We start from the raw sequence: 26535 nt of genomic DNA on the forward strand, positions 1-26535 counted from the left end.
CAAATTCTGCAGCCTGTACTGTGGTTTTGGATATCTCCCGGTGTTTCTTTTTCAGGCTAACAAAGGATTTCCAGTCCAAAGTGCTTGGCATGTTCTTTTGAAGGAAATAGCTCTTTTAGTCCAGAATCAGAAGTTTTCTCTTAGCTTAAAGGACAAATCTATTTGGAGGTCTTTGCAAGTGTCTCAGTGCCATCTCATCCTTTAGAAGGGTAAGCTTGGCTCTTGACTTCGGAAGTTCAACAAGAGACTTCAGCTTCCGAACAGTTTTCTGAGATGCTTGTGCTTTTGCCATTACCCTACTGGCATAATTGCCATATCTGTGAGCCACTGCATTGAAATTCTAGAGTAGTGATATATCTGAAGAGAAATGTTCCCGTTAGACAGCTCTCCACAGATAGCCCTATATCCAGGCTGTGCAACAACTCTCTAGATGGGTAACTTCATAAAGTGCAAAAAGAAAAGGAGTACTTGTGGCACCTTAGAGACTAACAAATTTATTAGAGCATAAGCTTCGTGAGCTACAGCTCACTTCATCAGCTTATGCTCTAATAAATTTGTTAGTCTCTAAGGTGCCACAAGTACTCCTTTTCTTTTTGCGAATACAGACTAACACGGCTGCTACTCTGAAACCATTCATAAAGTGCATGTCATCTTGAACTTCTAGTGTCATGTTGAAACTGACAGTGAGAAAAGAGGAGCCATTCCTGTGCTATACTCGTACACTAAATAGCTGTTTCTCTGGATACCTTTCCTTGCATCTTTCACAAGCTGTTTTCAGGGAAGCTGCACATCTTCCTTCCACAGGCCTCAGGAGAGTGTATTCGTAGAGCATGAATTCTGGAGTCATTGTCTTTTTTATAATGTGGATTAATAACCTTGCTTTTAAGTTTTTACTTATATTTTCTGTTAAGTTGACTGCATAGCTAGCTAAAATCACCAGATGAAGTCTGTGTACTTTTTCTCTGTATTTATTAGTACCCTAGGAAAATGGAAAATCTACCAGATAATATAAACGTCTGTGCATTCAGAATGATTAAAACTTGATTAACTTTCAACAGGAAAGAGAGTCTCGTGAGCATCTGCGACTAGGGCTTATGGGTCTTCCTGCCCCAAAGAATGACTTTGAGATTGTTTTACCGGAAAATGCAGAGAAGGAACTTGAGGAACATGAAACAGATGATTCCTATATAGAAGATGCTGCTGATGTGGATGCTCGCAAACAGGTGGGAGTATGTTGTGAAATTAGTAAAAGTTCTCTACTCTGTATGTTATTTCCTGTAGCTCAAGGTACATACTTAATTAAAGCAATGGGTTATATGAGGAAAATCAGAAAAAACTTGCATGTTACCTGCGTTAGGGTAACGTTAAAATATTTAAAGGAACACACTCAAGATAAAAATCACACTTCTGTTGAAAATTTTTTTAATTTACTAGTATCATAAGTCACACCTAATCTTAACACAAGGAAAGAGATAATAAATATAAATTTTTCCTGAAGTATTTTTTTTCGTAGTCACAGTTTTAGGTCCCGATTCTGTAAAGACTTAAACGTGCTTAACTTTATGCACATCAATTAAATTAAAAACTGTCTATTCAGGTTTTCTTTCAGAATCTAATGAGATAACCACAGAATATCATGTGAAATATAGTAAGGATGTGCGCCTTTATTGGGCACCTTGTTTTTATTTATTGTTTTTTCTAAGCTCTTTGGAGTATTAATTTTAGGAACATAATCAGAAATTTACTTTCAGTGTGTACCTTTAAAACAGTATTTTAATAATTCTCTTTGCCCTTCACTAAATGTTGGCAAGTGAACAAAAGATGGAAACGAAGCCTGAATCTTTATTCATGTGTGACGAACGTTTTCCATGTTTTTTAATGCTAGGCTGTCCCACTGAAATCAAGTGTATACAATTCATATTCCATTCCATAAGGTGCTATAGCCTATTAATATTACATTCTGCGTACTCCTCCTTAATGTAAAAATGATCACAAGGAAATGAGGATTGATATTCAAAATATAGTTGGGTGCAAAATTCCCACTTGCCTACTGCTTTACAACTTCAAAGAGCTACACAAGTAACAGTCAGGAATCTGGTGGCACCTTAAAGACTAACAGATTTATTTGGGCATAAGCTTTTGTGGGTAAAACACCACTTCTTCAGATGCATGGAGTGAAAATTATAGATGCAGGCATTATATAATGATACATGAAGAGAAGGGAGTTACCTCACAAGTGGAGAACCAGTGTTGACAGGGCCAGTTCGGTCAGGGTGGATGTAGTCCACTCCCAATAATAGATGAGGAGGTGTCAATTCCTGAAGAGGCAAAGCTGCTTTAGTCCCTATGCAAGCCCAAATTAATGGTGTTAAATTTGCAAATGAATTTTAGTTCTGCTGTTTCTGTTAATCTTTAAGGTGCCACCAGACTCCTTGTGGTTTTTGTGGGTACGGACTAACACGGCTACCCCCTGGTACTTAACACAAGTAACAGTCACAACTCTCCGTGAGAAGCAGGTGTTCAGATACAGTGGTGGTGAATGTGGTGTAAATGCTGGGATAAATAGCACTATGTTCATTTTGTAGGTGAGGAAACAGAGTCCAGGGTCAGGTGCACTGCCCAAGACCTGGTGCTTGGAGGCATTGTGCTTTTAAAGAAACAATACTTCTATTGGCACTGGAGGGAAGGTGCTCGGAGGAGACAGCTCTTATACTTTTGGAAAGGTGTTGCTAATGCTTTTCGCCTGCATGCATGCACATCCCTCCTCAGGCTAGTGTTTGCAGGAGAAGGGGACATTATTATTCAATAATAATGAATAAATGGCCATTGGTCCCCAAGGCAGCAGGCAAGGCCTGCTATCCTCCTCAACTTTTCTAGTATCCTGCAGCCACCTGCACAAGTACATTAAGCAAAGTCGCTTTGTTGTCTTTTGTTCCTCTTGCACATCCATGTGGGGCCAGCTGGTGTCCTGTTTTAAGAGGCAAGGTAGTGGCAGAGCTGGGATTAAAATTTAGGAGATCTTGGCTACCAATCCTGAGCTTTTAGACAGTGCTACCTCTCCATTTTATTTGTACCCTGTGTGTTGGAAAGTGTGAGAATCCCCCTATTATTTTCTTAAACTTCCAATATTGAAATTCAGGTGGAGGCTTAGTTCCCTGATTTACTAGAAGGGAGAAGTGGGGGCCTGCCAGCGGAATGAAAGGAAGTGGTAAGGAGCCTACCCTGGATGAGCCAGGACCACGTGGGATTGTGGAGCAGGTGTCTCATGAGGTTGAAACCAAAGGGCAGGAGGAATTTCTAAAGAACAAAGAGTATGGAAAAGGATGTCCCCATGGGAGAATATTAAGGTTGGGTAAAGCTTCATTGGGGTATCTTTTCTAAGGGCCTGATCCAAAGTCCAGGAAAACCAATGAGAGTCTTTCCATTGAATTCTGTGAGCTTTGTCTGAGGCCCTAATTCTGTCTAGTACAGAGGATGGGAGGTAAGCTGTCAGTTGGCCATAATACGCTCTCCTCCATTCTCTTACAGTCTCTTGCTGTAGCCTTTATTCCTACCAAAAAGCCCCACAACTAATAATACCACCTCTACTGAAGTAGTCTAGTGGCATTCATCTTTCTTGTATGACTGGGAAGCATCAGACTGTATTGTGGTGGTTGGACTAACATTTGAAATATCTGTTTAGGCTATTAGAGATGCAGAGCGTGTAAAGGAGCTAAAGCGGATGCACAAAGCTGTTCAGAAGGATCTGCCAAGGCCCGCAGAAGTAAGTAAGAGAAGTTTCTTCATGATGGTGTAAGATCAAAATGGCATTTAAAGGAAAAATTGGAAAAAAGGAGACATTTATAATAGTTGTTTGGCTTGCTTTTAAACAATAGCTACTGTGAGGCATAATACAACTAAGCTGGATCATGAAAGAATAAAATCATTCCTTCAGTATGCTAACTTCATCATCTTGGGGCCAATTTCTGCCTTCATATGGATGTAATCAGTGGGTGTTACATACACATAACTGAAAACAAAATTTGGTTTTTAGATTATTGTGCTGGTACAAAGTTCTTTAATCATCTGTTACATACAGCTCAGTTTTAAATACCAATATTATAGTGTGTGCATTATACAAATATATTTTGGATAACATGACATTAATAACGCATAATGTTTCTGAACATATTTTATTTCTGGCTAGGTAAATGAAACGATTCTGAGACCTTTGAATGTAGAGCCTCCTCTAACAGACTTGCAGAAAAGTGAAGAGCTAATAAAGAAAGAGATGATCACCATGCTTCATTTTGATCTTCTGCATCACCCATATGGAGAGCAGCCTGGGGGTAAAAAGGGGAAAGGCCCAGGATTTGGAACGAACAGTGCGGAGCATATTACGTACCTTGAACAAAATTCTTATGAGAAGCACTCCAAAGAGGAACTCAAGAAGGTAAGAGTCTTTCCATTGAAAGTGTGTGTCACAGGATTACTGACATATGTGCTTCAGGTACTATGATCCTTGTCATCTTGCAAGGAAAACAAGCTCAAGCCTGGATTAAATTTAGTGGGAGACCTCCAAGCAACATGTAGGTGCTACAGGAAGTGTTACTGATGATGCAGCAGGTGGCACTCTCCCCTGGGGGTTATAACTGAGGCAGTGCTCCAGCATGGTGTTGGGAGGCAGTGTGCGGTTGGAGGTGCTGTCCTTGGGATGAAACGTAGAACTGTGGTCCTGATCACCTGTCTTTTAGTAAGAATAGGAGCTCTATAGGCACTCCTGTTGCCAAATTACATCTTGATAACAGTCCGTTCCATGAAATTAAATGACCCCGAAGTTTGAATTGGATCTGATATTATTCACTTCCCATCTGCTAGTGGCTGTGTAGTGTTCCTGTGCGCTGTTAGATAACTGTGTTTCTTTTTGTCACTGCTGAGGTGGAAGCAAATCTATGTATTATAAAAATAATAATAATACATAACACTCTGTATGACACTTTACATATTCAAAACACTGTACAGACATGAACTAAAGTTCACAAAATTCCTGAGAGCATTACCCATTTTGCACATGGGAAGACATGAGACTGAAAGATGAAGTGAATTTCCCAAGCTGTGCAGTGAGTCAGTGGCAGAGCCAGGATTAGAATTTGGAGCCTTCTGACTCATGCCGACCTCACCGTCTTCCAGTATCCATTGCCTATGTCACAGGGTGTTTAGTTTGTTTTGTAACATTTGGAAAGTGCTTAGAGATCCTCACGTGAAAGAGGCTATAGAAGATTGAACTATCATTTGGAAAATAATAATAAAGCATTTTTGATCCCCTTTCCCATCTAGTCACTCATCTTCTAAATAGACTCTAGCTGTAGCCAGCTATAGGCCTACAGCATTTAATTTATCCATTGCCAAGTCTGCTGCTCTACATCAATATGATCCTCAGTTATAGCAACTGAACTTAAACCATAGCTGGCTGGACATGGCTATGAAGGCAGAATTGGCTACAAATGGAACAAAGCAGCAGGCCTCAGAGCTCCATTCTCACTTGCATTGTATGCCCAAAGTTATATATCAAGATCTCTGGTTCTGGTAGTTCATTTATTAAGTAGCTACAGATGTTTCACTTCACAGCCAAGTGACTGACTGACAGGTCAGAAGTAAAGCAGTGAAGTTGGCTCCTTGAGGGGGTATCTACTGTGAATGTGTCAGTAACTTTTAAATAAGGTTATGTCTACACTAGCACTTCTGTCGGTAAAACTTATGTCACTCAGGGCTGTGGAAAAAACACACCCCTGACCGACATAAGTTATACCGACAGAAGCAACGGTGTGGCCAGCACTGTGTTGGTGGGAGACACTCTCCCACGACATAACTACTGCCACTTGTTGGGGGTAGTTTAATTATGCTGCTTTCTCCCATCAGTATAGAGCAGCTACACAGGAGACAATCTGTTTATGGCAATCAAAATGGATGAAAAGGACAACTGCTGTACTACTGTGTATAAGCCTTGTTCATTGGTAGATTCTGTACAAAATCTGTCTAGATTCTATGACCATGCATCACTGTGGTATTTTAGCACTTGTTTCCAAGTAACCAGGGATCTATCTTTAAAGATGTATAAATATGAAATACCTTTCCCTGCCCATATCTGACCCATCATTCAAGAGCTATACTTTGTCCAACTCCAACAATGCTGAACAGAATGCACTTCCAATTTGTTATTAAATTAAAAATTACACTTGAAGATTTCTTCATAGTAGAAATTAAGTAGATGCAAAATATAGTTCACATAGTTCGCCACTCTGCCAATATCCGTTTGTTTCCTAGGCTACATTATCTTAGCTCTTTGTCCAGAATCTTTTTAAGTATAACGAGTTGAGGCTGCTATCACTTCCCTTAGAGAATATTCCACAATTTAATAGAGCTCCTGGTCTGGAAATTTTCCATATATTCACTAGACATTTTCTTAACTTTAGACAGAATTTGTTTCCCATTCTGTCCGGCTTAATCTCTCTGCACATGTGAGCAGTATCCTCTGTACATCCAAATTGCACTTTCACATGGAGGTATGATGGACAGTAAGAATGGTCCCTTGTGAGGTGGTGATCCTCAAGATCCTGATAGTTTTTCTGATTTTTTTTTTTTTTTCACTTCCTCCTCCAGAAGGTACCGCATTTTTTCAGTGATTGCCCTTCCCTGGAAAGGGCTACTAATGATACTCAACGTGATATCTGAGCTAATAAAGCTGGGAAAGCCAAGTAGCTTTCACAGCCACATAGGCTAATTCTTCAAGGGGTGAAAATTGATACTAGCAAAAACATTACCCTTTGTGGGATTTAGCTACATTAATAGCACTAGGGCTACTCCTTTTCTTTCTTTCTGAGCTACAGGCTTGTGTGGTTAATTAGCTATTTGTTAGATTCACCAGATAAGATGATTTCAGAGTACCCAAGTAGCCTTCTTGATGGTGTGTTGCTATAAAGTATAGTTGAAGTTCAGTGATTTATCTAGTGAATCACTACATTTGAAAACTCAGAGTTTGCCTTTTACATCTGTGTGTAATATTATAAGAAAGAAGATGTAGTTATGACTCTGTCAATAGTATGTGTCACATGGCGGTTTTTGTTTCCCTTATGTGTTTGTTATGTATACCAGACCTGATACTAATGCCAGCGGTTGGTTTTACCACTCTGTTACACCAGCTTTCTGTCAGTGTAAAGACATTTGAAGTCAAAGGATTTACACTGGTATAACAGATCAATGAATTGAGCTCCAGATCTTTGATAGTCTTGGCGCCTTAGGGTTCTGTCTTTTGTGCAGGGGGTTCCTGTCCCACAGTAAATGCTATCAAATTATGTTGAGTTACTTGTTGAGAGCTTTTCCTGAAACTGGAGTGCTGGAGCTCTGGATTTCTTACTTTCTCGTAATGTTCTGTTTTAATATTTACTTCGAAATAGGCCAAGATTTTCAAAATGACTAGTGAGTTTAGTGCCACAGTTTTGTCACGTCCAACTTGATATGCCTTAAAGGGGTCTAATTGTCCGAAGACAGGTACTTGGCACTTTCTGAAAATCAGTCCCTTGTAAGATGTCTCAAGGTGCACACCACAGAATTAAAGTACCCCAGTTTACTAGTCACTCTCTTGAAAACCTTGGCAGTAATCTTTATTTCTCAAACTTCGTGTTGTCACAAGAACAGTCACACCACTCTGTGGGTGTGAGAAGAGCTCTTGAAATCTACTTGTCAGTTTGATCTTAATGTCTAAATGACTCTTGTTGGTGTAATTTCAACAGACTGGGACTTGTGCCGTAGGTCTCTTTTGGAGGCATATGCGCTCCAGATGGATTGTCTCATGTTTTTGATTGTGGGGGAGCAGCATGAGTCCTTTCCTCTTCTCTGTTCCTTCCTCATTGTTAAGATGCTTCATAAACTGGATTGGAAATGGTAGAACATTCAAATCCTTCTACAAGGTCAAGTTGTATCTTCTTCAGCTGTAATCAAAGTAGTCTTTCTTGCATTGTAGCCCTATTGTATGGAGCACAGATCATCCATTCCGGCTAGAATAGATTTTCTAAGCTGTGCTAAGGAGAGCAAGAAAAAGAAACTAGAAGGTGATGGTGTTTTACATTCCTTAGTCATGTGCTGAAGCAGCTGTTCTTTCTCCCTCTCTTAAGATATTAACTTTTAACTCTTTTTTTTCCCCCCTGTTGCATCAGTGCTAGTCACCTCAACCTGTCTCTGCTTTATTAGATACCTCAGATTGTTGGGTTTGGTCAAATTACGTGAAATGAGGAATAGCTGCAGTGTAAGTAGCCCCATTGCCTAGGTTTCATTTATAATTTAACACATTTGTGTTGAATTTCATATTTAGCTTAATCTAAAGTGGGCTTTTTGTATGGAGAGAGAAATTGCCCCTGAAAATGCACTCTAAAGGATTGAAAACAATAAGAGGAGTTTTCTTGTCGTCTGTACTTTGTGATTGTAATTTCTCATCGTTTTCAACAGGCCCAGGATCTACTGGCACAAGAGATGGAAGTGGTAAAGCAAGGAATGGGGCATGGAGAGCTCTCAAGTGAGGCTTATAACCAGGTGTGGGAAGAATGTTATAGCCAGGTGTTATACCTACCAGGACAGAACCGCTACACACGAGCTAACTTGGCCAGCAAAAAAGACAGAATAGAATCACTTGAAAAAAGGCTTGAGGTGAGTATCATTTTTCCGCTTTTTCACTTGATGTTTTCTTTAATGCCAGCTTTCATTGTTTTGACTGATTTACAGATGACTAGATCATTGATTCAGCTATCACAGATGGGATTGCAGGGAAAAGAGCATCAAGGAGCTCTCCTGGAGTATCAAAAGATGCTCTGCTGTCCTCTTTTCTCCCCTAATAGTAGAGGATGGATTTATAAAACCTCTAGCTTCAGGTTCACTTCCACAAGTTTTTTTAGCATTAACTCTTATAAGCCTGGTTATTCTCTTGTTATCCCTGTAAACATCCAATCCCTCTTTGAGGCCAAGAGCTTCACAAGATTCAGTGACAGCCTGGGGCAAAGGAGGAAAGAGAGTGGATCCCAATGACTACAGTCCATTTAAACAGGAATCTTCAGACTTTTTTATGCATATTGGGTCCTCTGGACCTGGTATGTAGGTTAGGTTTTATGTGCAAGTGTAAAATAAAAATGAAACACCTCTTCAGCAAGTTCAGCATAAAATAAAGGAGAGAGGAAAAAAAACAGTTCAATGAAAATAATTTGATTGGATTTCAATATTTCCCTGGCGTGTCTGGAGCCTGAATATCACAGCATTGTGCTAGAGCAGGGGTGGGCAAACTTTTTGGCCTGAGGGCCACATCGGGTTTCGGAAATTGCATGGAGGGCTGGTTAAGGGAGGCTGGTACCAAGAAAGCAGCATGCAAGGTAGGTCAGAAGGCTGGATTTGAACTTTGCAAGGTTGACTCAGTGAATTTAAGTAAGTGTGCCTTGCGTCTGTGTGTAGTGTGCAAACCAAGAAACTAATCCCAAGGACAGTTCTGCTTCAGTAAGAGGTAGATGTTTGGGCTGCAAATTGTTCAGCTCCAGGTAACTCTTACTATTTACTTACTATTTAGGCCTGGTCTCCACTAAAACATTAGGTCGACCCTGCTACATCGCTCAGGGGTGTGAAAAATCCATGCTTCTGAACAATGTAGTTAAGCCAACCTAACCCCCGGTTTAGACAGCACTAGGTCAACTGAAGAATTCTTATTTCAACCTAGCTACCGCCTCTCGGGGAGGTGGATTACTTAAGCCGGGTGGGAGAATCCCTTCCATTGGCGTAGGTAGTGTCCACACTGAAGCACTACAGCAGTGCAGCTGAGTTGTGCTGCAGTAGTATTTCAAGTGTAGACAATCCCTTAATTCCCTTCATGTCCCATTAATACATGAATGTTGGTTATGTTCAGTGTCTTCCAGCAGAGTGCACTATTGCTCTGCATAATGCTTTATGCTGTGATGCAATGACAGTAAAGAATTTTTTGTTTATAAAAGGTATATCTTAGTTCAGGAGCACCCAGCCTTTGTGGTGACAAGGGCTGTGTTGGCATCTTGCCTGGAGCCTGAGGACTGTATCTGATTTATGTAATAAATCTTTGGAATTAAAATTAAGTATTACACACACAAAACTACAACTTTAAGGTAAAGTCAAACACTGAAAAGTTAGGAAGTGCTAGAATAAAGGATGCCTGTTCTAACTTAGTTCGGCCCCTGGTGCCTATGCATGCATTACAATACAGTCTTTAATTACATGATTACTTATTTATTTTTCTGCATGCTCATCAGGATGGATGGTGTTCACTTAATGAACAGCCATTCAATATTTTTTTCTCCTTGTTGATCAATGTGTAGCCCCATGCTTTATTTACTACATGCTATTCAAACCCTGCTCTGAAGACAGACGTATTGTTTTCATCATGTGCTTTTCTGAGGTGCTATAGTATCTGAGTGCAAAACAAATATTTATTAATTTATGTTCACAACACCCCTATGAGATGAGCGGCTGCTATTATCCCCATTTGTAAAATGGGACTGAAGTCTAGAGATTAAGGGCAAAAGTCTCAGCTAATTTGGGGGCCCAGTTTGAAATGACTAGGACCTGATTTTTATTTTTGAGTACTTAGCATTATATAGTACTTCACATGTTGAAAGTACAGCTCTCATTGCTTCAATTGCAGCTGTGAGTGTTCAGCACTTTGCAAATCAGACCTCAGGGTCTCAAGTCATGCACCCGGAAAATGAGTAATACACAACTAGTGACCACTTGTGAAAAGTATGATTTAAGTGACAGGAACTCTGTGGCAGAGGCAGGGATAAAATCCAGTTCTCCAGGGCAGCATTCAGCTACCTTAACCATAAGACCATCCTATCGATTCCTGCAATCCTGTCTCATTCCCGATGTTCCTTCTAAATTCTGCAACAACAGATGAGGCAGGGGCCCTACTGACAACCGCCTCCTTCACTATGCAACCCTGATTCATCCCCAGAGCAGGTTCCAGAACGAGGCAGGGGCCCGTGGAAAAAAAATAGTATGTGATTATATAATTAAGAACTGTATTATAATGCATACGCACAAGGAGTTGAATTAAGGCACAGGAAACCTTAGTTCCAGCATTTCCTAATTTTTGAGTGCTTGACTTTGCAACCTTTTAACATCTTTTTGTGTGTGTAATTTCCTAGTCTTTCAAAAAAAACAAAAACAAAAAAACCCCAAATCCTCAAATTCCATTATGTGGCATTATACTGACCTCTTGATGTGTCGTCCCAGGGTTGGACCTTTAAATCCACCTCACTGATCTCCATCGCTTGTTCCTAGTAACTCATAACAGTAGGTGGTTATCCTTTATATGAACTAGCTTTAGAGGGGGATGGGACACTTTGCCAGTGAGTTTCACAGATTATTGGTGAGACTCAGGAATCTTGGGTTCCATTCCAGGTTCTGGAGGGGAGTGTACTCTAGTGGGCACTCACTCTTCTGCCCCATCATCTCTAACCCATCCATGTCTCAGTCCTGTCTTTTCCTCACCCATAACTCCTTTTTCTGAGTCCCATTCTCCTTAACCAGTCCGTCTTCACTCCTCAGGCTTCTCATCCCAGGCTCCTTACCCAGCAAGTCCTTGTCTTTCCCCAGTCCCACTCTGTGCCCAGTCGTTCCCTGTTGTCACCCGCCCCCAACTGCTTTGTTCTTTTCAGTCTCCTTACCAAGTCAGTCCCAGTTTCATTTCCCCCCTTCTGGTTCTTCATCTGGATCTGTGTCTCTTACATTGCTACCGTCCAGCTTGTTTCCTGACCCCGCTGGCTCCCAGTCACAATTTCACTCCGGTTTCCAGTCACAAAGTCACTCCCTGAGCTCCTTGTCCAATCTGAGTGACACTCCTTTTCCCTACCTTGCAGATCCTTGTCTAACTAGGGCCAATCTTCTCTCACCTAGTCCAATCTCAGACCTCTACCCCCATCCTGCCACTTCCCTGAAACTTATTGGCTCCTACCTTCACCCTCTCCACCTGTTTTTTCCTCCCTGGCTCCCATTATCCCTGCCCAGTCAGTCCTAGTCTTCAACCCCCCAGCTTCTTGTCCCAATCTATTCCTCTCCATCCCCATGCAGGTCTGGTTCTTGTCCCCTCTGTATTCATATTAGGCAGCTTCCTCTAGTCTGCCTGAGTCCAGAGGTAGGGAGCATTGACAGCACAGGAGAGACAGTTTCCCTGCTCTTAGTTCAGGTTCCAAACCCAGATGCAGATCCACCATGGCCTGCAACACAGATCGGCAATTGCAGAGAGAGTCTTGCTCAGCCTCAGACTGGGGCATGTTCCATGCAGATGGAAGTCTCAACAGAGAATGTGGGAACTGGTGGGTTTTTTCAAAGGTTTATAACTTGGCCAAATTTGGATGGATTTTAACAGGTATGGCAAAAGGCACATCCCTGACACAAAGGCCAACTCCCTGCCAAATCTCAAGTCTCAGCTCCAAAGCATGGAGGTGCTAGAGCTTTGTGAAGAAAACCTTGCCAGAATTTTTTAACAGGGGCAAAACAACATATTTTTCCCTTGCCTCGTTTTCTGAAATGGCAGAAATTTTACAACAAAAATTCAGCCTGAGGCAGAGACCCACCGTGGAAAATATCAGACCGAGCAGTTTACATTTTTCAAAAGATATAATCAACTGAAAACAGAGTCTTATAATGGGACATGTCAGGAAACCTGTATAGGTGGAGTTACCAGCCTCGCTTTTAATACAGCAAAATATTTGCTAGTACTTTTCTCTTCCTTGAGAGATGAGTAAACATTGTATGTTGTTTGAGTTTGCCAGCAGCAAAAACTGTAGATGGTCAGCTTTTGGGGCTGCCATTAAACCCTAGGATTGAACTAAAAACTCACGCAAAGAAAATGTAGGCGTAGCAGTACTGGCTAGAGGCAGCTGTACGTTAGGTGGTGATTGTGTGACATTTCCATCTGGGCCTGTTAATACACCACAGTTCTAATATAACAAAGCCCAGTTATTCCTAGCTCTGTCTTCGCTGCACAGAAATTACCAGTTAGATTTGTGGTGTGGATAAATAGTCATCTTCTTATAATCTGCCTGGTTCCACTGCCTGCCTGATGGAGTGACAATAGTCAAGTGTATTTTGAGGTGACATTTACCTCTGTGAAATTGATTGTGCAATTACCAACAGCAGATTGTGCCATTGGTGATTTAACTCTGCAGGAGGAGCAGGTTAATTATGGAAAGCCTTTTGCTTATGCCTGGATACATATCTTGCTGTTCAGCAATAATGAGAAATAAGAAGAACTGCCTGATGATGATGATAGTTTGAATGCTGGAATGTTTGGTTTAATAATACTTTTCACTTCAGTGATGTGAAACTTTAGTCTGGGGATTTTAGAGCAGTTGACAAGCATTAACGAAGAAAGCCTCTCAACATCCCTTTGAGGTAAATAAGTACTACTTGCATGTTATAAATGGGGAAAACGAGGCACACAGACATTAATAGACCAAGGTGTCACTTGAAGTCAGCAACAGCATTTGAGACTCCTGATCCACAGTCCTGCTCTTTTTCACTATAAGGTTACTCGCCCTCCCTCCCTTCTTTCTAGAATATTGGTATATTGGCTAGTGGCACCAGGAACTGGAATTTTCTGATATGACAGGTACGTGACACTGGTATTCGGCAAGCAGTACAGACAAAATAATACCACACCTTGTCCCCCTCCTTTTTTAAGCAGAATATTTTTGGACTTAATGCATCGATTGTAACTTTCTGGTGAAAAGTATACCACTTCAGGTGCAATGAGAGATGGCAGGAGCATCTTTTTAACAAGTTAGCTTCTTTCCTCCTTAGTTCAGAACTAAGTTACTCTTTCTGTCAGCATTACTTTGTCTTGGAAGAAAGAGTTCATAATGCTGGCTTGCAGCACATAAATATTTTATTTCCATTGTGGTAGTTATGTCATCATTTCAATTAATTGCTAAATTATATAAATGTTATTCAAAGTCTGTAGGGGAGGAAACTCTTGTTGCATTGTATCCACAAAGTACAGTAAGTTATACTTTCCACACAATCAGAATTGCAATGTATCTTTTGCTGAGTAAGCACAATGCCCTGAGGCTACATTAGCTAGTTCTTTGTTGGTTGTTCCTTTGAACTTGGTAGGAATGAGAGAGATGGTAACTTTCCGGACCAGGCGGACATTTCTGCTCCTCTACGCAGCCAAGTTTGACTGAATTCAGTTTCACTGGAAAACTCTAGTTTCACTTTATGGATTACGCGCTATGCTCTGTGCTAGTGGATGCTTCAATTACTCTTATTTTATTGGACATACACAAAATACTATCTCTGGTTTGTCTTCCCTAAAGCTTAAAACTTCAAGTGGGTTTTCAGATCTGGTATTGTTATGTTGGTTAGGGTAGAAAGGGGAAAAGGACACTTTTTAAATAGGAATGACCCTTCATTGTCCAAGTACAAATAGGGAAAAATTACACGATCTTTCAATCTCATCTGGTTTATCAGGTGGCTAAAATATGGTGATACCCAAGAGGGAAAGGCTGAGAAATAGCTAATAGTGTGGTAACAGCCATAAACGCTTGTACTCAAATGTTTGTCTTAGGTATCACTGCAACAGGTATAGAGTTGCCTAGGTGTGCAGAGTGTCTGCATACCTGTAGAGAATGAAATCTACTGAGGTATAGTTGGGGGGCAGAAAATCACACCTCTCTTCAGGCCACAGGTTCATTAAAGGCCTGAGCCTCCAGATATCTTGTCTATACACCTAGTTACCTATCAGGCAAACTAAGGAAGAACTGGCACATTTTCCATGTTCTCTGATGATGGTTATGCATTGACAATAATATTTAACATGATAGCTGCTGAAGGCATATGCCAATCATGGGTATCCCAAATGGTTAGACTAATCCCAGAGGTACCATCTCTCCCAGTAATATAAACACATTTTCAAGAAAAAGGAACCATAGCTGAATGGACAAACATCTTGTACTAATATATCTGAAATGTTTGCCATATAGGCTGGATAGGAGCCTGGCTCCTCTTTCTCTTGCCCTTCCAGGAACGGAACAAAGCAAACACCCTCAACATAGGTGGAGAGGAGGCAATAAAGGGGTCAGAAGAAGTGATAATGTTCCTCAGCAGCAGATACACCCACAATAAGAAGATATTTTCTCTTGGGAGGGAGGAGACTCTTGTGGTTAGAGGCAGGAGTCCTGCGTTTTGGGTCCAGTGCTGCCAAAAATTCACTTCATGGCTTTGAGCAAGTCACTTAACTTCTCCATGCCTCAGTTTTTCAGTCTTTAAAATGGGCATAACACCTACCTGGCAGGAGTATTATACAACTCCATGTTTGCAAAGTATTCGCAGAGCTCTGGCTGGAAGTTGCTACAGAACAGCCAAGTTTTATTAATCCTGTTTATAATACATTCAGTGTAACATCCTTTCCATTCAAAATGTGAACATGTGAAACCTGGAGCACTGAGTAGTTATGGAACTCAGCTTCCTTTTATGCTACAAGCAAGGACGTTGGTAAATTGGAGAGGGTTGAGAGAAGAACCACAGGAATGATTAAAGGATTGGAAAATGTGCCTTCTCAAGGAGCACAAACTAGTTAGCTTAGCAAAGAGAAGGTTAAGGAGTGACTTGATCAGTCTGTAAGTACCTACATGGGAAACTCTTTAATGGGCTCTTTAATCTAGCGGACAAAGGTATAAGACGAGCCCATGGCTAGGCGTTGAAGCTAGACAAATTCAGACTGGAAATAAGGTGTATATTTTAACAGAGAGGATAACTAACCATTGGAACAATGACAGGTTTCAGAGTAGCAGCCGTGTTAGTCTGTATTCGCAAAAAGAAAAGGAGTACTTGTGGCACCTTAGAGACTAACAAATTTATTAGAGCATAAGCTTTCATGAGCTACAGCTCACTTCATCGGATGCAGCCGATGAAGTGAGCTGTAGCTCACGAAAGCTTATGCTCTCATAAATTTGTTAGTCTCTAAGGTGCCACAAGTACTCCTTTTCTTTTTTCATTGGAACAATGTTTCAAGGGTTGTGGTGGATTGGTCATTAGCAATTTTAAAATCAAGATTGGATGTTTTTCTAAAAGATCTGTTCTAGTTCACACAGGAATTATTTCAGGGAAGTTCTATGGTCTGTGTTATGCAGGAAGTCAGATAGATGATCACAGTGCTCCCTTCTGGCCTTAGAATCTATCTGAGCTTTCCCAGGAGTCTAGAATAAAATCAGTTGCCCTCCACATTCAGATGAAGTCACAGATTTGAGACTTGGTTTTGTTTTTGCCATTCCCCGTAGCTTCTGCCTTGCAATCACAAGGTCCCCACTCCACAAGCATGTTCTGGGTTAGGATGTCTGTTAAAGAACTGATCAAAACTGGACCATGGAGTCTGCCTATGAGGGAGAAATTTGGTTTTATTTAGAAGTGAGCAGTTCTCTATGACTTTAACCTTTGGGACACTGGTGTTAGACAAATGAGTTTGTTGGAAACTAGCTAAGAATATTGTCCCTTGAGGGAGAATGACTTGCAATAGCACCTGCAAAGTGCTTTTACAAACTCCATGCACTACGTGAACTTTAATTAATCCTCAGCACCTTTGTGAGGAAGATACTACCTTATATATTATGAAGGGGCAAATGAGTTCACAGAGAGGTGGTTTTGCAGGGATCACACAGTGGATCACTGGCAGAGCAAGGAATGTAGATGTCCTGAATTTCCATCTTCTAATTAGTCCACTAGGCCATAGCCATATTGCCTGTCACGCATTTAAGGGTTAATATTTTGAGAGGCTATAATGTGTGAATGGTTTGAGAATTGCTCTATATTGCACCAGACTTTTACCCAGTTGGTGGACTCATTTGTGTCAGTGCTCAGCAAGGGCATTGTCAAGAATCCAAATAGAACTGGAAGTTGGCAGTCAAAAAAATATAAAATGTGAGGTAAAATGGCTAGCAGTTACAGGTTGCTTAATCAGCTACTATTAGTGAGCTGGGGACTCTTTGCTCAAACCATTGCAGCTGGTATGGTTTTGGTAAACAGAACTTACATATTTGAAAAGGTGATTTGTAGTAGGAATCTGTGATTAGGAATTCAGATAACCCTTCTTAGCACTGACATAGCTCTCTATCATTAAAGGATTTCACGAACACTAGCCATTAAACATTAGCGTATTTTTTAGTCTGTCAAAAATCAGAATGATCAATGGTTTGAGGCCACCTATTTGCCTCAATTCTTCAGATGCAAGAAGTGGGTTTTTTACCCATGAAAGTTTATGCCCAAATAAATGTGTTAGTCTTTAAGGTGCCACCAGACTCCTTGTTGTTTTCATGTTCAGAAAGAATGGTTTGATTTCTGTTTGTTTGGCAGACCAGTGCGCTGTAGCATATGTACTGTGTTCTGGCAGAGTGGTGAAATTTTTCTTTCCAGTCAGAGTAGTGCTGTTCTCTAGAAAAGTGTTGACTGTGAATTTGAATGCCAAAGCATGGAGTCCCCAGACACCTTTTGTTTGTCCTGAAAGGCTCATAAACAGATGTTGCCTACAGCAGGGGTTCTCAACCTTTTTTTTTTCCTGAGGCTCTCCCTCAACATGGTAGAAAAACTCCAGGGCCCAGCCAGTGGGCGGCGAACTCGGGGCTCTGGACCAGCAGGGGGAACCCTTGGGCATAGGCGTAGTTTGACTTCTATTTTGGGGGGCGAGGACCAGGGCCAGCGGGGCTATGGCCAGCTCTGCACAGCAGGCTCCAGGCAGGGAGTGCCACCTCCGCAGGCCACCCACCTGTCTGGGGCTGTGTGCTGGCGGTTACTCCCTGAGGGCTCTCCTGGGCCTGGAGCCACCTCGGCAGCTCTGATCGACTGCGTGAGCAGTCAAAGGGGGCTGGGAGCTGAGGAGCAGCCACAACCCCAGGCACCAGCAGCAGATGGGGTGGGGAGCTCAGGGTTTCAGCCCTGCACTGCTCCTGGTTTCAGCAGGAGGAGGAGGGGAGCTTGGGGTTTCAGCCCTGCGCCATTCCCAACAGCAGCGGGGAAGTGGGGAGCTCAGAGTTTCAGCCCCATGCTGCTCCCAGCTGGGCGGGAGGGGGGCGGGGAGCTCAGGGTTTCATCCCTGTGCCGCTCCTGGCTGCAGTCGGGGAGGGGCGGGGGAGAGCTCAGGGCTTCAGCCCTGCTCCACTCCCAGCTTCAGCCCAGTGAGGGGGCGCCGGGGCTCGGCGAACCAGGTTTCAGTGGCGGGGCTCCATGGACCTTGCAGACCTCCAGGAGGCCACACCCCTGATTGAGAACCGCTGGCCTACAGTATGGTATTGAGCTGTGGGTAGAATGAGAGAATTTAAATACTAAAGAGGGGAAAGACTTCAAGAAAGTTTAAAAAAGAGAGAGAGAATCCAAGGCAACACCTCTTTATTAAAATCACACTTCTCTAGGTTTATTTATATTGGGATCAATCATTATGATGGGTCGGGTTATTCAGTGTACTGCAATTATAGCAGGTAATTTCCAAATAGGGATGTTAAAAGGAGATGTGAGCTAAATGAATCTAGTGTTTATAAAGATTAACTTAGATCTGGCTCCTACAAATTTTCTCTGTTTATAAAATAAATCCAGTATTTAGCCAATTGGATCACCATTTTCAGAGAAAGTTATGAGCATGTGTGTTGGTAACAGCCAGGGCACCATATTGTTAAGGGTGTAACATTATATAAATCTCTTGTATTGGCTTTATTTTTAAAAAAAATCCTATCAAAATGTATTATGAAACTTGAAGGAGCCTCATAACAATCCACACCTCCAGCAACATATTTCACTCATAGACTGCTGTTGAGTTATTAGTTGTGATCTTGTAGAAGACTGTCTCCTGAACAATTTAGCCAAGTGTTAATAAACAGTAGTGGCATGTAATCTATATAATAAAGTGAAAAATAGTGGTTCACCCGTACACCTCCTGATTGTTGGATTAAATAGGAACATAAAATGTTAGGTGGCCTTTTCTCATTTGAGTTATGCACATCTGGTCTGTTTTCAGTTCTGGGATATAATTATATACAGTAATAATACAAGTAATATCTCACTTGATTGAATTTTTATTGAGTAATTTTTCTATGAAAAATCAAGATGCCTGAGTAAATCAGGTTTAAATCTCACTTTACATAATTTTTGAGAGATGTCAAACTCAATGCCTTTATTGAATACAGTACAGGTGAGTCGCATCATACACGCATTTAACTTGCACAAATTCAACTATATGCGCCCGGCAAAAAAAAAGAAAAATAACAAGATACCTGTAAATAGTGCGGGCGATTCTGCCCACCATTCCACTCAATGAGCATATGCCCCAGAGTGAGTGTGAGATGGGAGATGTGAATCTGCTGTTCCCTCAGTCAGTCTCAGTTCCCACGTGCTTCTCATAGTGAGCATCTCGCCGCTCTAAGTGTGATTCTAGTGTTTAAAGATACTGTACGTATTTTTCGTAAAACATGGCCCCTAAACGCAAGCTAACTACTTCATCTGGTGCTCAACTGAAGAAACAGTGATCTGTTCCAATGCTGGAGGAAAAACTGGCTGTGTTGGACTTATTGAGAGACGATATGTCGGTCTCCAACGTGGTGCATAAATATGGCCACACTGAATCTAGCATCCATGACATCAAGATTCGAGAGAGAGAAATTTGTCTAGCCGTGGCATCAAGTGCTCAAATAACTGCTAAGGTGACGAGCCAGGTGTGTGATAAGACTTTAGTGAAGACTGAAAAAGCATTAAACTTATGGCTGGAAGACATGAACTGTAAACTATCGATGGCAACACGTTGCGAGACAAGGCTCTTAGCCTCTATGCGCTGTTCAAGCCTCCCGCCGAAGAGGGACAGCCTTATGATGAGAAGGAATTCAAAGCCAGCCAAGGTTGGTTTAACAGTTTTAGGAACCTCTTCAACCTCCAAAATGTGCAGACTACCAGTGAAGCTGCATCTGCCAATGAAGAGGCAGCAAAAGCCAACCCCGAACAATTAAAGAAAATCATAGAAGACAAGTTTTTAATGCTGACGAGACTGGGCTCTTCTGGAAAAAAATGCCCAACTGCACTTACACTTCGAAATCAGAAAGACAAGCCCCTGGCTTCAAAGCAGCTAAAGATCATGTGACTGTGTTGTTTTGTGGCAATGCGGCTAGTCATTTAATAAAGCCAGGCTTGCTCTACAGGGCTGCAAATCCCCATGCCCTAAAAGGCAAGAACAAAAATCTCCTGCCTGTGTTCTGGCAATCAAATAAAAAGGCTTGGGTGACGGCGGCATTATTTCTGGATTGGTTCCACAAGTGTTTCATTCTGGAGGTCAAACGTTACCTCGAAGAGAAAGGACTTGACTTTAAAGTGTTGCTGATCGTAGACAATGCTCCTGACCACCCTGCGGCACTCCGGTTTGTGCATAATGACGCTGAAGTCGTCTTTTCCCCCCCCCCCATAACACCTCCAACCTCTCGACCAAGGCGTGATTCGCTGTTTCAAGGCTACATACACGAGGCTTGTGTTCTCACAGATACATAACGCTATGGATGCTGATCTCAGTCTTAATCTGATGGAGTGTTGGAAGCCCTTCAACATTGCCGATTGCATCACTTACATTAAACAGGCAGTGGATGCAATCAAGCCTGAAACAGTCAATGCATGTTGGCAAAACCTATGGAAAGAATGTGTGAATGATTTTAAGGGTTTCCCGACCATTGACAAAGAAGTGAAATGCATTGTTCAGGTGGCCAGGCAAGTGGGTGGTGATGGCTTCATCAACATCCGTTAGGAAGAAATTGAATAATTAATTGAGAGCCATAGAGAAACATTGACTAACGAAGAGTTAGAGGAACTGATAAAATTGTCTACAGAAGACGAAGATGATGGTGATGAACAGGAAGAGCCAGCAAGTTGGAATCTTCATAAATTTTCTGAAGTGTTCTAAATGAATGATTTAATTTCTGAATATGATCCCTCTATGGAACGAAGCCTCAAAATCTCACATAATATTATGGACAATTTGAGACCATATAAAGAAATGTTTGAGCAGCTCAAGAGACAACAGCGACAGTTGCCAATCACCATGTTTTTCAAGGAAAAACAACCAGCAGCAGATGAGCCTACGCAATCAACTTCTTGAGCTGAACCAGAGCCAACCACTTTGTCTACAACTCGCTTTCCGTCACCAAAGCTCTCCGTCACCTCTGTCTCCTGGATTGACATCAAGCCCTGACGACCCCTGTAATTACCCCCTGTAATTAAAAGTACAGTACTGTAAAATATTTTGCATATGTACTCTTTATATACTGTACATTATACATTTATACATATTACTGTACAGGGTTGTATACACAAAACCATGTACAGTATACTGTACTTTATGGGCAATTTAAGGGATTTTCAAGGGTAATTTTGACTTTATGCTATTTTCGCCTTCCGTGCTGACTTTAGAACCTAACCCCCGTGTAAGATGCGACTCCACTGTACACAGGTAGTACCCTGATCCTTGCATCCAAGCTACATTAAGAAATGTTCCTCTTTAGTATAATAGTGAAGTGCTAAGTTTATAGTGTGTTGAACCATATGGACTGATAGTGTTGATTAGATGAGTTTGTGCTAAAGTTGATTAGTTAACTTTTGAAGATGGTAGCCTTTACTGTCTGACCAGGAAGGCTATTTAAAACCATTATTACAGTAGACCTTAGAGCAGTGGTGGGCAACCTGCGGCACGTGGCCCGCACGCAGCCTGTCAGGGTAATCTGCTGGCGAGACAGTTTGTTTACATTGACTATCCACAGGCACGGCTGCCCGCAGCTCCCAGTGGCCGCGGTTTGCTGTTCCCATCCAATGGGAGCTGTGGAAGGTGGTGGCCAGCCTGCACCGTTTCCCACAGCTCCCATTGGCCAGGAATGGCGAACTCTGGCTACTGGGAGCTGCGGGTGGCAGTGCCTGCGGATGGTCAATGTAAACAAATTGTCTCGCAGCCCGCCAGTGGATTACCCTGACGGGCCGTAGGTTGTCCACCACTGCCCTAGAGTCTTCAGCTGAGATTAGGGCCCCACTATGCTAGCAAGGTAGTGAGAGATGGGCCCTACCCCAAGAGCTTCCAATCTGAATAGGCAAAACAGACAAAAAGATGCTTGAAGGAAAGATGATGAGGAACTAAGGCCTGGAGCTATTGGCGAGTTGCCTAAGGTCACACACGGAGTGTGTGGAGGAGGTAAGAAATGAATCCAGAACTCCTCAGTCCCAGTCCTGTACCTTAACCACAAGACTATCCTTCCCCTCATCCTTGCACAGCGTACGTCCAGTCAAGAAATCCTTGGACTCTGCTTTGTTTTGTTAAAGTGGGAATTGGCACAGAAATCTAAGGTTGCATAATCCTCCCTCTTTCCCAATCACTTCATGAAGTTTTCATATATTGGACTGAAACTTTCCATACTTGGCCTTTGCTCAAAACTGATTTATTGCAGAAAAAAATAACAGTCATTTGTGAATACGAGGAGTGTGGAAGAAAAAAACACTTTATTTTAAAAAATAAATTCTTGTGACCTTTCGTTTGGTCTACAGCTGAAACAAGTGACTGCTGACACTGGTCCCAGCAGCAGAGGACCCTGAGATGCTGGAGGTCTTGGTCCACGTGGGTCTGTTTGAAATATCGGTGTAATTTAACTCATGTTCCAGTGGTACGGGGTTATAAACTGCTTCATACTGGTAGATTCTAAAAGATATGCTCTAGGAGTTATTTTGGGGAAGTTCTATGGCTTGTGATATACAGGAGATTAGATGATCACAATGGTCCCTTCTGGCCTTGGAATCTATTAATCTAGGAATATATGATTGCAGCCCTGTCTGGAGCACATAGCAATTTTCCCTCCTCCTACTTTACAGGAAATCTCCATTCCCCTAACTTCCCTAACACTTACTAATTCTAGATACCTTCCTATTCCCTACCTTTGTCACACAGAACTGACCCTTGTCTCTCCTTCCCTGAACCATGCACTAGGAGTTTGGGGTAGAGGGAAAAGTTGCATATTGATATTTAGTGATTGCAGCTGAAGGCCTCCCTGATAATTGCTTTTGTATGTGGCTCCAGGTTTGCTATCAAAGGATCCACTGCACATCTGTAGAGAGAAATATAGTACACAGGGGCTGGAAAGGGAAGGTTCCTGTGTCTTTTTAAGATATACAAAGGTCTTGCCCTGATCCAATGATATTGCATCACTTTGCCCATGTCTGTGCACATTGTTCTGTTCCAGGATAGAGGGTGCATCAGGCATCATGACAAAAATTGGCCCAGAAGCAGTAGGAAATAAGTAACTAAACAGAGAAATTCTTTAAGTGTTTTTAATTTTCCTGTTATTTTCACGAGGAAAACAGTTGTCAGACTTTACTGAAATCCATTCGTCAGCTTTAAGGAAAAAATGCATTTAAATACACCTCTCCTTAACAGCTTTGAATTGTAGCCAGGTATCTGAGTCTTAACACATTTTATGAAGCTTGAACTAAAATTATATGCAGTTCTTGGCATTAATGCAGCAGTCAGCAATTTTTAATACACAGAATTTGTTACAAAATGTTGAGAGACACACACCCCCTCGCCCCTGACCCATCCACCGGGTCCTTAAATCTTTCAGTTTGAGTGAAAGAGGGAAAGGTGAGGAATGCTCCAGTTTCTTGGTTACAGGCTAGGAAGGAAGGAATATATGTTTCTGTTTTTAAACATTTAGGAGGCACCAGATATTACAGTGAGTGTGTGTGGGGGAGTGTCTATGATTACCTAAATAAGCAGGAAGCAATGCAGAAAAGCATGCGGTAAATGGCAGCTTGAGAATCTATACGTAGGTGAGAATGAGAATCTGTATCCAGAAGGAAGTAGAGACTATGAATTCAATTCTGATCTTCTGAAGATCTCAAAGTATTGGATTATGGGTGACTGAGATCTAACTTGTATTTTCAGTAAGAATCTCATTTGAATCCCTTTTTTTATTTTGTACCCTGGGCCCTTTGTCAACTTCAGCCTTTATCAAGTGTTAGAATTAGGAGGATTTGTTTGTGTGGGGTCAGCCTATGTCATTGCTGGGACTGTGGTCTTCAGCATTTTAGTGGGAAGTTGTATAAAGCACAGATTATACACTTGGTCCTGCTATACAATCCTCCTCTTTTATAGTGAAGTCATTTCCAACCTCTTCCTGTGAGCAACTTCATTGTAAGTGGAGGTTGGCTTTTGTGCACTGCAGTACAATGAAACAATGTAGTACTCTCTTCTCCTTTGCTATAAGTAGAGTGTCATTATATCGGAGTTCTCTGCCTACCTATGCATCTATCCATGCTGTGGCATCCAAGCATAAATTATTCCAGACTTGTTTTTCAGTAGTAGTAATCAGAAAAATGATCCATTTATTATGTCGCTGTATTTGTTGATGAAGTAACAATATATTTAACCATCTGCACATAGTTTTTTAGTCATAAAGTAACCTCAGGAAGATTAGGGACTCATTTATTTATTTATGTGATTTTTTTTCTTTAGATCTTTACAAATGTTGAGAAAGGAGCACCTCTTCATATACTCTTGATCAGAGGTTTTCAAACCGGGGGGTGTGCCCGCTAGGGTGGGTGGGCAAGTGTTGATGCCAGGCAGCTTGGGGAGGGAGCCCCTGCTATCCCCGACTCACCTCAGTGGGTCACCAAGCCTGTGGGTCAGTGTCAGCATCTGCAGTGGCTGTGCTGATTTCTGCTCCCAGCATCCTCCGTGCCCAGCGCAGGCTCCACCCCCAGAGACCATCGTACATGAGGAGGGGCAGGTATTGTGTCTATTTTTGTCTGGATTGGGGGAGGAGAGTGCAACTAAAAATTGTAACTCAAAGTGGGGGCTCAGCTGAAAAAGTTTGAAAACTGCTGCTCTTGATACCCTGAACATACATGGGAAAAAGCCACAGTCCAGTTCAGTCTAACCCCTACCAGCAAGCCAGGCAGCTCAGAAGTGCAAATCTCTCTCCCTTGTCCCATTAACAGTTTCCCACCCTTATAATCCCCTTGTTTTTCTGTATTTTGCCAATTAAAATACTGGTATGTTAAAGGCTCTAATTCTCACGTTTGGTTCTAGAGTAAATCTCATTAATAAGCTGAGTTCTACAGGAGTTGGCATTAATATCTGCTTTGTCCTAACATAGATCATGTGACTATAATGGTTGTGATTGATTGGTGTGGATGTGTCTATTTGACACACTACGGAAAGCTTAGAAAAATGGTCCTTGCCCAGTGTGCTTACAGTCTTCCTACACAGTAAACTGCATCATGCACTGGGAGAACAGAGGGTAGACTTAGCACAAAGCAATGCAGTGTTCTGCATTTTTGTTAATCAGGGTTAATCGTGACTTTGTGATATTTACCAACACAGCACTTGATTTCTAAAAGAAAATAGACCACACTGACTACTGCTGCTTGAGTTGGGAACTTGTAATTTAGCATTTACAGATCTCATTGCCAGCTTAAAAGAAGCATTTATTCCCATCTCCTGCACTGTTTGATACACCGTTAGTACTGGGAAGCCAAATTTTGAGAAGATGGACTTTTATTCTTTATTAAATTTAGAATCGTTTGCACAACGCTTTCTGCAAAAAAACGTATTCCATGAAAATAGCCTAAAACAAGTAAATCCATATGTCTGTAAATAGAGATGTGAAATGCTAAACCTCTCCCAGACTCTGTTCAGTGATATTTCATAGTGCTAATAGATTGCTGATTCAACACAGAGCATTTCTTTGATACTGTCAGTTGGAGCTGGACTAGGAGTGTAAGCACTAACAAACCTTCAAAACTTTGACAGTCCAATTAAAATTGCCCAGATAAGCAAGGTGCCTCTCTCTCTTTCTCTCTCAGCACTATCTATGGCTGGCTGACACATATCTCACAATACATGACAGGTTATGATGCCTTTCATTTCCAGTGGTAAAAGTTGTCATTACTGTGCTTGCTCCTCTGCATTTATAATGTCCTAGGTGGCAGGTGTTTGGATTTCATCTTTTTCATTAGCATTTGTCATTTGAAAACCCTAATTCTGAACTGTGGCTACCATCCGAATAGCTTAGAGGCCTGGGCAGGACTCTCTTGGGGCAAGGTGTTACCATGGAGCAATGTAAAGTGCTCACTGCAAGACCCTAGGAATAAGAATCCAATTCTGGTAACTTGCAGGCCTCTACCATGGTGCAGATTTGTTTCTCTCATTTTAGTGCATCATTGAGCCACAACTGGAGTGGGGGGTGCTGTGGTGCATGCTGTTAAAATATAAAATTTCGTTAGAATAGCTTTAAAGTCCAGCTTGGGCAGGGGATTAGGCAGGATATCTTTCCACTAAACAAAGAGGAAATGAAAGCGTAGGGAAAATGGGTATAAACAGTCTCTTCTCTGCTGCTTTGATATATTTAGGGTTACAATATTTTTAACTCTTTCTCCCCATTTACATTTCTCATGACCCAGAGCCCTGCTGTTGGCACTCACCAAAATGATGCTTCAAAG

The 26535-nt window shown here is 41.7% G+C and overlaps 1 protein-coding gene across 1 annotated transcript in view; it reads left to right on the forward strand.

Annotated features, from left to right (window-relative positions):
* CDC5L (cell division cycle 5 like) overlaps window positions 1-26535 on the forward strand; it is a 47692-nt gene that overhangs the window by 16132 nt on the left and 5025 nt on the right. Inside the window, exons 11-14 of the mRNA XM_038397340.1 lie at window positions 1059-1223; window positions 3683-3763; window positions 4187-4432; window positions 8482-8679. Of these exons, the coding sequence (XP_038253268.1) occupies window positions 1059-1223; window positions 3683-3763; window positions 4187-4432; window positions 8482-8679 (690 nt within the window). The remainder of the gene's footprint in view (window positions 1-1058; window positions 1224-3682; window positions 3764-4186; window positions 4433-8481; window positions 8680-26535) is intronic.

The sequence above is a fragment of the Dermochelys coriacea genome, chromosome 3 (genome assembly GCF_009764565.3).
Source record: "Dermochelys coriacea isolate rDerCor1 chromosome 3, rDerCor1.pri.v4, whole genome shotgun sequence".
Lineage (NCBI taxonomy): Eukaryota > Metazoa > Chordata > Testudines > Dermochelyidae > Dermochelys > Dermochelys coriacea.